The 12,690-nt window shown below is 45.7% G+C and overlaps 1 protein-coding gene across 7 annotated transcripts in view; it reads right to left on the reverse strand.

The window, feature by feature from the left end:
* Nucleotides 1–2,836: 2,836 nt before the first annotated feature.
* LOC308141165 (oxysterol-binding protein-related protein 7-like) overlaps nucleotides 2,837–12,690 on the reverse strand; it is a 46,192-nt gene continuing 36,338 nt past the window's right edge. For 6 of the 7 annotated variants that reach the window (XM_080511208.1, XM_080511207.1, XM_080511211.1 and 3 more), the window contains 12 exons: nucleotides 11,297–11,389; nucleotides 10,925–11,105; nucleotides 10,773–10,847; nucleotides 9,578–9,792; nucleotides 6,823–6,960; nucleotides 6,679–6,742; nucleotides 6,523–6,601; nucleotides 5,484–5,628; nucleotides 5,252–5,402; nucleotides 4,351–4,477; nucleotides 4,156–4,278; nucleotides 2,837–3,875 (listed from right to left, as the gene is read on the reverse strand). In XM_080511208.1, coding sequence (XP_080367334.1) covers nucleotides 3,767–3,875; nucleotides 4,156–4,278; nucleotides 4,351–4,477; nucleotides 5,252–5,402; nucleotides 5,484–5,628; nucleotides 6,523–6,601; nucleotides 6,679–6,742; nucleotides 6,823–6,960; nucleotides 9,578–9,792; nucleotides 10,773–10,847; nucleotides 10,925–11,105; nucleotides 11,297–11,389 — 1,500 coding nt within the window. In that variant the 3' untranslated portion in view covers nucleotides 2,837–3,766. The remainder of the gene's footprint in view (nucleotides 3,876–4,155; nucleotides 4,279–4,350; nucleotides 4,478–5,251; nucleotides 5,403–5,483; nucleotides 5,629–6,522; nucleotides 6,602–6,678; nucleotides 6,743–6,822; nucleotides 6,961–9,577; nucleotides 9,793–10,772; nucleotides 10,848–10,924; nucleotides 11,106–11,296; nucleotides 11,390–12,690) is intronic. The other variant, XM_080511210.1, reaches the window with a different exon arrangement.

A 12,690-nucleotide genomic window follows, 5' to 3' on the forward strand; every position in this document is an offset into this window, starting at 1 on the left:
CTTTGACGTGTGGACGTACAATTGAAAATTATGAAAAATGGCGACAGGGTGATAAAGTTTTGGATCAAGTGGACAGGACCTCAGTTAGCGAGCTCGCTAGTTGCTTGGCAAAATAGTTCTAATTTGTACTAAATTCTGCTGGTATTGATGGATATTGGTGAATAGAATCTTTGGCTGACCTCATGTTAATGGCAAGACCAATGTTTGATCATAGTTTTTATCTAGCGAAAAAAACCTACAAGGTTAAAATTACTCTTGGGATTGAAGTGATGACACAAAACAAAATGAACTAAAGAAAAAGCTAAAATGCTACAATTTTGTCAGGTTTTGCATTAATCCTTGTTGGTGCATCACAGCCTCAGTGTTGTAAATTAGAAGTTTTATTGAGAAACTGATAGTAGCATGCAAAGCTGTAACTCCTTAGTGTTTGTCAGATGTAACAATTAATAGTTGGTACACTTCTGCAAGCTCAATTTTGCCCAGGAATGTTTTTTTTATTTTATGCGAATGGAGAGTTTCACTCCTGTGGCCTCACCTGAAAACCTATCCGCCCACTTTGTGTCCATGGAAACACGTCGGCGTATCAACCTTCTACCAAACGTTTCCATCAGGTCAGAGCTTCAGTACTGAAAAGAGAATCCTGCTATGAAGTCATTTCAGCTTGTAGCCGTTACACTGTTTTATGGATAAAAGCCAAACTTCTTAAGCAAAATAAATGTGAGAGTGGAGCAGCACAGATGAGCAGCAAACTTGCTGCCTTGCTCAAGGATCAGATGGTGTATCTGCAGCTGGAGGCATGCTGACTGAAACTGTGACCATTGAGTCATTGTAGCATTTCAAGAATGAAACACTGCAATGACCACAAGACTGAGGAGCGAGCAAACATCGGATCAGTCTGCCCATCGTTTAGACAGACAGACAGACAGACAGACAGACAGACAGACAGACAGACAGACAGACAGACAGACAGACAGACAGACAGACAGACAGACAGACAGACAATCCTTCCTCTGGGTGTTCAAGTCAGTGAGATTCAACCGAGTGATGAAGACTGACCACGCTCAAAATTGCATCTGAAGAGAGTTAGCTTTAATTGAGACTATAGTTTGAATTTTTGTAAACAAACCACAATCTCTGAGGTAAACCTTTATTTTGAAGATCAGTGTGTCCCTTCATGACACAAAACAGTAAATTAATGTTCACATTTTGTTTTTCTTTCCATTGAATAAGGTGGAGATATTTGGTGGAATTACTTGGAGGATAACCTCATCGGGTTATTATTTCAGCTTTTGAGCTTCAGAATAAAAGTGTGGGTGCGTTAGATAAAAATGAGATGTCTTCTGTTAACTTTACCTTCAAATTAAAGCATTAAGAGCTCATTTACACTTAATGATTTCAAGAGAAAATGCTAAACCTTCTTGACATAGGCCAGTATACTAAAGGTGTATAATCACATCATCGGTTTATCTGAGGATATTGGTCATTTTACCAGAGGTGAGCAACATCAGAAGGAGTTGATTTAGTGATAAAAAATTATCCAATTTGGTCATCTGTCCAATAGATCATTCATGTCCTCTTATTGTTAATGTTTTTAGCACTTTGTTCTCTGCTGGACGTGTGCATGGCTTCATTACAAAAAACAACAACAGCGCCCACTAGTGGACCAACATGAAACCATCACTTTGAGTTTCTACCATTTGCATGTAAACAGACCGTTTTCAAAACATTACCATGTGAACGCAAAACCTTTCTGAAACGAAATTGTTAAAAACAATTAGTTTCTCTAGAAACTTCACATAAGTCCTCAGTGTTTTAAAAGCACACGGGAATATTTAAGGTGGATCGTCATTTGCGTGCTAATGCTAACTATGTTAACGTGGAGACAAACTATCCAAGAGGATTTCTCAAGAAGTTTTTTTTCCGTTTGCAGGCAATGTCAGTTCTATCCACTAGTGGGTATAACAACATGGAGAGACAAACCAGTGCAGACATTTCTGTCCATCAACGTCCCCCACAGGCCTTTCTGTGGGACGCAGAGTGTTTCAGTGGGGAATTTTGACTGGAATCACTGAATCATGTTGCCTCATTTACAGGAATAATGAGACAAACCTGGCATTCATGGACCTCATTAACAAGCTGATCACTTTCAAATCAGTCAATACAGACTAAATCAATGAGTACGTGTGTCAACAGAGAAACTAAATTGATGGCTGTCAAATATGCAGCCCGTCAGCCAAAACCGGACCGCTGGACAGCAAATTGAAGCCTGAAACTTTGTTGGTGGTTTAATGTTAAATCACATGGTGGATAGTCTCCAGCTGGTGGAGGGATCAAGAACTGAAAACTGCTGCATGAATGACCTGCTCCATGAGCTCTTCATTTGGCCTCCAATACCTCCATGCAAAGTTTAACAACAATAAATCCTAAAACGAGACAACTGCCAGAGGAAAAAGAGTTTTCTTCAGTGTGGTGGAACTCGAACATTGCTGCCAATGCTGCTGGTAAGCAGCATTGGCAGCAATGTTCCATTTGATTAACCATTTGATTCACCGCTTAAAAAGCCTGAAACAGTAAAAACAAAGTAAAACTGCTATAATGTTGGGAAAAGGAAAGATGAAACCGCTAATATGACTTGATTCTATAAAAATTGTGTAAAAAAGCTGTGAAAAAGACTAAAGTGGACAAAACAGCTTAAAATGAGTGGAAACTGCTAAAAACAGCTGAACAAAGTGAGACCGTTTTCAGTTGTTTTAGACATTTTCATCACTTTAGTAGACACTTGATATAAGTAAAACTTGAAAATTATTTGGGTAAATAATGTTACAAAAATCTTGATTAGGGAACCTTTTATTTGAAACTAAACCACAAAGACAAAAGATTATTTCACAGGGATTCAACAGAAGTCTCTTTTCCACAAAAAATCTATTGTTGAAACATCAAAATTTAAAAAGTATTTCATTGCATTAACGGAGTGTAAATGTCCGAGACGTGCTCTTCCTCCTCCAGTTCATGTTTGACCAATCACACAGGCGAGGAAGAATGAGGGGAGGCTAATCCTGCAGACACCCATGTACCCAAACAGAGGTAATCAAACACGCTGATACCAAAAGACCCACTGAGGAAGAGAGCAGGACAACACCAGTTCCCCTGTAAAACGCCCAATAGACATTAAAGTTCCCCCCGTTTCTCCACTCATCACGGCCATCAGGAGCGACGCTGGCTGAAAATACTCCCACTGATGTTGAAGTATCAAGAGTAGCATCACATGACACTCATCCCACAATTAAAATTTGAGACACTTTACATAACACAGGTCTCGGATATCAAACCAGATTTATACCCAGCATTTTCTAAAGGGCCACACAAAAATAAATGCTTTGAAAAGTAGAATTCAAGTGTCAACTTTCTGATTAAACACAGATTTTACATGCAGAGGTAGGCAAGTGACAGGAAAGACACCTGGCTTCATCCAAATCAGTCTTCATGAGTTCCATAGAGGCACCTCACCTCTATGCGGCACCAGAAAACACCAAGAAGAGGGTCATGTATGCTTCGAGAGTCCTTGCTGCTCCAGACCTCTGGGTCTTTGATCTGCGGTTGCTACGACATTCTAATGTCACTGTGTTTGGCAAGAGAGGCACATGGGAGTCCTTTCATTCAGCTGGTCGGTGCAGTCTCCAAACATCCATCAAAGGTCTAGCACAGTTCTACCAAAGCGCCATCGGTCCACTAATGGTAAACCAACGGCCAGCGGTCCACCAACGCTCTACCACAGGTCCAGGTTTTCCATCTTGGAGAAGCCGGGGTCTTTGCGGAGCTGCCAGTAAGTCCCATTGTACTTCCACACCTCTCTTCCAGCCTTATCCACAGTTTTTCTGTAAAACCATGCAAACGGCACCTTCAGTGACCTGCAATGATCTTAGTAACACTTCTCTTCATCACATTTGACTAGTCCTTCATCCTGCAAGTTGTTAAAGTATAATGATGTCAAAACATCATTTGCAATAAATACGAACACCTCTGTAGATGTCAGTAAAGAAAATAATGGACCATTTCCAGAACAATGATCTGGACATAGGCTGACTAAATGTTTTTCACTGAACTGTCCAGTTGTACAAAAGAACCTTACATTTATTCCAAAGCAGAACATCTCACCTGAAGAACCTGGGTATGTGCTCCTCCCCTCTCTTTGCCATCTCCTTCCTCCTCTCTCTCTGCTTCTCCTCCACCTCGTCCTTCTTCTTGTCTGCCTCCAGGACTTTGCCCTCCTCCAGGAGCCTGACGGGGAGCAGAGGTGTGGTGAGCACAGAGTAGACGTTTGCACAATCAGGGAAGACAAAGACGTTTGACCTCTGATCTGGTCTGAAGCGCGTGTCTGTGGGAGGGAGGACCGTCTTCAGCTCTGCAGTCAGCTCGTTCAGCTCTCGGGCGTAACGGGAGAAACCGTAGAAGTCGAAGTGGTCATCAGGCTGCACGTCTGGAAGGAGGGAGACGTCTAAGTTAAATACGGAACATTTCCAGATGAGCGGCTAAAGAAATGGCGGCGAAAGTCGAGGTTTCTGCTAATCTGAAGGAAACGGAGGATAAAAATGCAAGATCATTTAACACCTTAAATGAGACAAAAGACAAAGTGGGACGGCACATCATAGTCAAGGGGAAAGTTGAAAATCAACTCATCAATATTTATGCACCTCCGGAAAGTGAGGGGCTTTTTCAGAAAAGTATTGGAGAACATGTAACAAGAAACAGAAGGGATCCTAATATGTGGAGGAGATTTTAACATTGTATTGAACCAGAAATCCAATACTACTACTGAAAATGACAATTACATGAACATTTGAATGACCCAGGCACACTTTAACTGATTAAAGAAGTGAAGATAAAAATAAACAAGATTCATGGAAAAGAAAATTGTATACACAAAACAAATTCATTATGAATCGGGCCCTAAAGCAAGACGAATAAGGAACAGCAACTCGTGAATGCAATCCATAACCATCTATTATCAATAGTCTGGAATATGAACCAGAAAAGATTGACAGAACATATGAAAATTACTTTTAAAAATTAGATTCACAACCGCCTCAGTTGAACAGGAGTCAATAAGAAAATGTGTCAACTCATCAGATCTACCAGCAAAAGGGGGGAAACAAAATGCATATAGTACAGTAAAGTAAGTGGAGGATTCAAATAAGAAGAGTCCTACAAATGTTTCAAAAGGACCTGAGCCACAGCATTCAACAGGACTTACTGGGCTTCCAGATGCATTTGGGTGTGGGCAGAGTGTCACAGAAGATGCCTTCATGCCACAGGCCTCCGAAGCGATGGACCACCTGTCCGGCCCGGTCCAGGACCACGCCCTGCACCTCGTTCTTACTGTTGTCGGAGCTCCAGTAGCGAGACTGATGAGGGGCAAGGACGGCGGTTAAACAAAGCAGGCAGGAGCTGGTCTAACTGAGCTTTATCTCCGAGCCGGTTCTCACCTTGACGAACGTGATCTTGCAGGTACAAGCATCACTGTTCTTGTTTGTGATGACCACCTCGCCGTAGTGCTCCAGCCAGCGCTGCTGACTCAGCACATTGTGGATACACGTCACGGCCTTGTTCCACTCATAGTGATCACCATATCTGCACAAAGAGACACCTCACTGCACTAAACCTTTACAAGTACAGTGACATGAAGGAAAACTCCAGCACTATGTCAAAGGTTTCTGATATTAATTCTTCCACCTCCTTCCAGCTTCTTTTCTAAATTTGACTGAGACCAAAATATATGAAAGCAGCCATAATAAACCACCCCACACTCTGTCCAGCAGGTAGTGAATAAATGAAAATCAATCAATCAATCAATCAATAAATCCCACCATAGTGAGAAACGTGTTACCAGAGTGGTAGCCGTATGTTTTTCTCGAATGACTAGATTGGCTTCCTTCCCCCAGTGTCATCGAATATAATCTGTTGAAGTCTTGGTGGTGTACATAAAACCTTTGTAAAAGTGTCGTAGCATTTCTCAATGATGCCTCAAAAAAAATACAGATCTATAAATGTTCATGTCTTTTTTACCCAAATTGTTTGACACAAATCCTCACAACAAACTAGATCCCCATTTTTTGTGATTCTTTGCGACTAATTGCTAATATTTATGATCCATGAAAGCTGGGGGCGGGGGGGGGGGGGGTGTGCATAGAATGCAGGCCAGCCTAACAGCTGGATTTCTCTGTTGATATTCTCAAACCATATCAGACCAGATTTTGAGGGATAAACTAACGTGAATCCGTTTTAAAAATGACCATTGCAGACTGGGAAAACTTGCCAAACTCAAATTAAACAAATTGATGCTTCCTTCAACCACAAAGTCTGTGGGGAAAAACTGCCCTTGGTTCCTAGAGTCCCACCAGCTAGGAAGCCCCATGACATAATGTTATGACTGATTTGTGGCAGTGCACTCCATATATTCTCTCCAACCTTTATCTGGAATAGCGTTTATCTGACAGGTTGTAATGAAGAGCAGCAGAGACTCACTTGGGGAGGGAAACGTTGACCTGTCCACTGGAGATGATCTCCATCGACTTCCCCCAGAACTTGTTCTTCCATCTCTGGTCTGAGGAGAGGGACAGAGGAGAGCAGATGTTTGACTCCAGTCTGAGCCTGATTCATCGCTGCTCACTGAACTCTTACCTTGCCAAAACGTGAAGTTTTCTGATTCTGCATGGCAGGCAGACATGGGCGGATGATGGCTAACCTGAATGTGCAGACCGCAGGTTTACAGTGTGTCTGCAGCTGGACGTCAATGCAGAGTTAATGCTGCTTTCAGATGGTTACCTGCTCACTGATGTAGTGGAAACCTCGGTTCTCCTGGTGACTCTCATACGTCTCTCCAAGAACGGGGTTGAAGGGTTTGTAGCGATTTCTCCAGGAGGCCCAGGCATAGCCGGAGATAGAGAACGCCGCCACATAAACCTGAAGACGGATGCATCTGGTCAGGAATTGTTGGACATCGACAAGACCTCTCCCCCTTGAACTGCTACCTTATTGTGGTGGGGGAGTTTGAGTACCTGAATGATCCTCGGAGCTATGTAGTCAGGGGGCTTTATGCCCCCCAGTAGGGTCTCCCAAGGCAAACAGGTGATGGGTCAGACTAAAATCAGTTCAACATACCCCATGGTCAAACATCGAAAATGAGGAGAGACGTCGCCCAGTGAGGCGCAGCCGGGGCCTCACCCTGGAGCCAGGCCTGGGGTTGGGGCTCATTTGCCAACCTCTGTCTGCACAGTCTTCAACTCCCACCTCCGGGAGAGCTTCTCACAGATCCTGGAGGAGGTTGGAGACATTGAGTCCGAGTGGACCATGTTCTCCACTTCCATTGTCGAAGCTGCTGCTCAGAGCTGTGGCCGCAGGGTCTCTGGCGTCTGTCGTGGCGGCAATCCCCGAACCCGGTGGTGGACACCGGAAGTAAGGGATGCCGTCAAGCTGAAGAAGGAGTCCTACCGGGCACTGTTAGCTCATAGGACTCCCGAGGCAATCGACAGGTACCGGCAGGCCAAGCGAGCCGCAGCCCAGGCTGTGGTGGAGGCAAAAACTCGGGTCTGGGAGGAGTTCAGAGAGGCCATGGAGGAGGACTTTTGGTCGGCCCCGAGGAAATTCTGGCAAACCGTCCGGCGCCTTAGGCGGGGGAAGTAGTTCTCCACCAACACTGTTTACAGTGTAGTTGGGGAATGTTGACCTCAACTGGGGATATTGTTGGGCAGTGGAAGGAATACTTTGAGGACCTCCTCAATCCCACCACCACGTCTTCCATTGAGGAAGCAGAGACTGGGTTCTCAGAGGTGGACTCGTCCATTTCCCAAGCTGAAGTCACCGAGGTTGTTGTGAAGCTCCTCGGTGGCAAGGCACCGGGAGTGGATGAGATTCACCCAGAGTTCCTTAAGCCTCTGGATGTGCAGGGACTGTCGTGGCTGACTCGTCTCTGCAACATTGCGTGGCGGGCGGGGACAGTACCTCTGGACTGGCAGACCGGGGTGGTGGTCCCTCTCTTCAAGAAGGGGGATCGGAGGGTGTGTTCCAACTACAGAGGGATCACACTCCTCAGCCTCCATGGAAAGTCTATTCCAGGGTACTGGAGAGGAGGGTCCGGCCGTTAGTCAAACCTCGGATCCAAGAGGAACAATGCGGTTTTCGTCCTGGTCGTGGAACACTGGACCAGCTCTATACCCTCCACCAGGTTCTCCTGATGGTGGAACACTGGACCAGCTCTATACCCTCCACAAGGTGCTTGAGGGTTCATGGGAGTTCTTCCAACCAGTCCACATGTGTTTTGTGGACTTGAAGAAGGCGTTCGATCGTGTCCCCCGAGATGTCCTGTGGGGGGTGCTCCGGGAGTATGGAGTCCAGGGTCCCTTGTTGAGGGCTGTTCGGTCCTTGTATTCCCGGAGCAGGAGTCTGGTTCACATTGCCGGCAGTAAGTCGGACCTGTTCCCAGTGCACGTTGGCCTCCGGCAGTGGTGTCCTTTATCACCGATTCTGTTCATCATATACATGGACAGAATTTCTAGGCACAGCCGGGGGCCGGAGGGGGTCCAGTTTGGGGACCACAGGATCTCATCTCTGCTATTTGCAGATGATGTGGTTCTGTTGGCCCCATCAAGCCTGGGCCTTCAGCGTGCGCTGACACGGTTCGCAGCCCAGTGTGAAGCAGCTGGGATGAAGATCAGCACCTCTAAATCTGAGGCCATGGTTCTCGACCGGAAAAAGGTGGCTTGCCCCCTCCAGGTCGGTGGAGTACCCTTGTCCCAAGTGGAGGAGTTCAAGTATCTTGGGGTCTTGTTCACGAGTGGGGAAAGATGGAGCATGAGATCGACAGGCGGATCGGTGCAGCGTCTGCAGTTATGCAGACGTTGTATCGGTCCGTCGTGGTGAAGAAGGAGCTGAGCCAAAAAGTGAAGCTCTCGCTTTACCGGTCAATCTTCGTTCCTACCCTCACCTATGGTCATGAACTATGGGTCATGACCGAAAGAACGAGATCCCGGATACAAGCGGCTGAAATGAGCTTCCTCCGTAGGGTGGCTGGGTGTACCCTTAGAGATAGGGGGAGGAGCTCAGTCGCCCTTAGAGATAGGGGGAGGAGCTCAGTCGCCCTTAGAGATAGGGTGAGGAGCTCAGTCACCCTTAGAGATAGGGTGAGGAGCTCAGTCACCCTTAGAGATAGGGTGAGGAGCTCAGTCACCCTTAGAGATAGGGTGAGGAGCTCAGTCACCAGGGAGGAGCTCTGAGTAGAGCCGCTGCTCCTCCACATCCAGAGGAGCCAGCTGAGGTGGCTCAGGCACCTATTTCAGATGCCCCCCAGACGCCTCCCTAGGGAGGTGTTCTGGTCATGTCCCTCTGGTAGCAGGCCTCGGGGCAGACCCAGGACACGCTGGAGGGACTATGTCTCTCTATGGCCTGGGAACGCCTTGGGGTGCCACCAGAAGAGCTGGAGGAGGTGTCGACCCATCCCCAGATAAGCAGCAGAAAATGGATGGATAGATGAATTGCCAAGACCTCAGTTTTCGCTGAGCATATCCGAGTCAACATAACTCACCATCCTCTCGAAGGGGTTGTCAATCTGGTTGGCGACGTCCAGCAGCTCTGTGTACTCCAGCTCTTCACTCAGTCTCTGCAACAGACACACCGGCTCGTTGAGGGCGACTGGCATGGACACTCTGGACAGGTCTTTGCCGATGTTGTTGTACAGGATGGTCATGATGCCAATGTGGCTATTGTCTGCTCCGGAAGCCGGCAGGATAGTGCGACGTCCTGAAACACAAGGAAATCAAACAATGAAGCCACAATGAACCCACACAACATTCACTTCATTATTGGGATTCTGTTGTTGGGGGAAATTCCTGTTGCTGTTGAGTTCTGGCTCTCGTTTAGGGATGGGAATCCAAAAACAGTTCTCGTTGAGAACCAGTTCCCAGTCTTTCAATTCTGCGGAATCACTGGCCAACTTTGCAAACAATTCCCTGATCGATTCCTGTATGCATGAATGTGGCCACATCACCAGTGCAGCCAGCAGGAAACCTGGGGTGCCCAAGTGGCAGAAAGGCTTGAAGGTTTAATTCCAGTTCATGAGAAAGGACGATGACAGGACAATTTGCAATAGTTGCCAAATGAATATTTCATCAATATGCAGAAAGATTCTCACACAGCAGCAATGACTTTGACTGAATGTTGTGTTTTTGATCTGCTCCAGAGTGAATTTCAATCCATCAGCAACGATTCTACGTCCTCTGCTGTTCATACTGCGGGTTTTTACTGAGAATCAATAAAGAACTGAATCAGTAAGCAGAATCGAAAATGGAATTGGAATAGTTAAAATCTTAACGATTGCCATCGCTAGTCTCATTTGCTTCTCCAACTCTCACTGAAACCAATTAGAACAAGGAACTACTTTATCTAAAACTTTTGCTCTGAATGCCATTTTTAAACTTTGTGGACGGTCATCCAGAAAGCCAGATTAGAGCCTCCGCTGGACCGGTTTGAATGCATTGCCACTTTCCAATGATTGTGTACTGCAACGTCTCTTGATGCTATGACTGTTTATTTTGCAGTTTTACCGGTCAGGTGTTCATTCATGTGTGCAGTGGCCTCCACTGCTATTGCTTCTCTCAAATGATTCACTTTTTCCAGGAGGATAACATTCAACAAATGTGCAGATTTAAAGCTGCAGCTTGGAGCTGCTGTCCTGATGTGGAAAAACGTGGCTCTGACTGCAGCCAAGGTGTTGCTGCTACCTGTGTCGGCGGGCAGTGGGTTGGGCTTCTCAGGCTCATTGCTCAGACTGGCTCTGTAGTTCAGGGTGGCAGTGGCTGATGAGAACACAGGAAACACTGTTAGTATTCACTCATGTTGGCCTAGTGTTGCTGTGTTGGCCAGATAAACTCACAGTGACCCTCCTCAGGCTCAGAGTTGCTGGTGGTGGTGATGTCACTCAGGCCTGACTCGTCCGACGCCTCGGCCTCTGAGGAAGTCTCGCACATGATCACCTCGCTGGCATCAAAGTACTCCGCCATGGAGTCAGCCACGGAAGGCGCACGGTGACTGTGGCGGCTCAAGGACGGCGTCCGCTGTGAGGGAGGCAACATCTTTTACCAATGGGGTGAATTGTTCCTCTCCAGAGAATCAGGAAGCTCAGACCGTCAGCCAAAATGTGAATCCAATGAAATGCAAGCCGGAAGCATGCAAGAAAACTGGCACCAGAAACCACCCACACACACACCTACACCCACACACACACACACACACACACAGTACACACCTGGTCCGGACGGACGGTGCAGAAGGATTCTTCAGTAGAGTCAGAGGACAGGGAAAGCGAGTGGACTTTGGTCAGATGGGACTGTATGTCAAGCTACGCACACACACAGCCAGGCAGGAGAGACGCAGGGGAAACAAACAAGATCAAACATAAGACAGACATGCAGACTGCAAAACAGACTTCTTAATGCAACCAACTGAGGCCACCACTGCAAGGACACAGACACAGAACCAACACCTTCAGCTTCATGAGTTTGGAAAAAGTGGAAGACATGGTTCTCAAGCAAAAGCAACAGGCGATAATCCCAGATTTTAGTTAAAGGCTTCTTTCAACCAGTGATTTCATCAGCTGATTTAACTTTTGGAAGACATTTCCCTACTTTCCTCAAATCATCACATAAAATAATCAAAATGTACACTGGTCCTCTGCAAGAAGCTGGAAATGAAGGGTCTGTTTGAAGCTCTCAGACAGAGATGGGCAGGTGTCAAACTCATCAGGGAAACAAACAGCATGTATAATATGACTCCTCCAAATATTTTCTTTTTTTTCCACTGTAAATGCTGAAACTAAATTAAATGGCTGTTAAAAAACCTCAAAAGTTCAAATTACTGTTTAAGTTCTACTTCCTGGTGCAGTCACAGTGAAAACGTGTTCTCCATGTGCAGTTGGTGTTTTTTTATTTATTTATTTCAAACTCATATCTGCAACAAGTTTTTAGTTTTCAGACCATCAAGTCCTTTTGCTCCTTTTACTTCTCATGACACACGATTACCACAGATCTCAGCACTTCAACAAATTCAAGACACAAACTGAACTGAACTAATGCTTTAAACTGCTCAGCAGCTGCAGTTCACTGCTTCAAACTTCACCGGTTCAAGCAACTGCCAAAATGAACTAGGAAGAATTTGAGCAGCGCTCCTTTGCGATTGGCATCATGCTGCATCTCAACCAATCAGAGCATTTCGGGGCGGGGCTCAGGCTGCTGTACAACTCGCAGCTAAACAGGTCACTAATTCTGCTTTAACAGACTAGATAAATCATTACTGCTCTGATGCAACTGTGATTTCACTTCGAAGATTAAGTTAATCAGTTAAAAAATACTAAATTGTTGCGCAGGTTCCTCCATCCTCCTGGAAGCAACAAAGAAATGTAGGCTTCGACAAACAAATGGACTCTTAGAATTCACTTATTTGTTACAATTGCTGCTGGAAAACCAAATGTCAGTGCATCTGATTATATTTTATAATAAAAATGCACAGAGGACTACTTTTGAACACCTGGAATTCTGCGTGTGACAACGTAACTAAAATTGATGGAACTATACTGTAGTATACTGGCTGCCTCGCCACACTTCTTCTCTTCGACAGTTAACGTACGGGGAGTTTCCTCTGGAG

This window comes from Blennius ocellaris (genome assembly GCF_963422515.1).
Source record: "Blennius ocellaris genome assembly, chromosome: 16".
Classification (NCBI taxonomy): Eukaryota; Metazoa; Chordata; class Actinopteri; order Blenniiformes; family Blenniidae; genus Blennius; species Blennius ocellaris.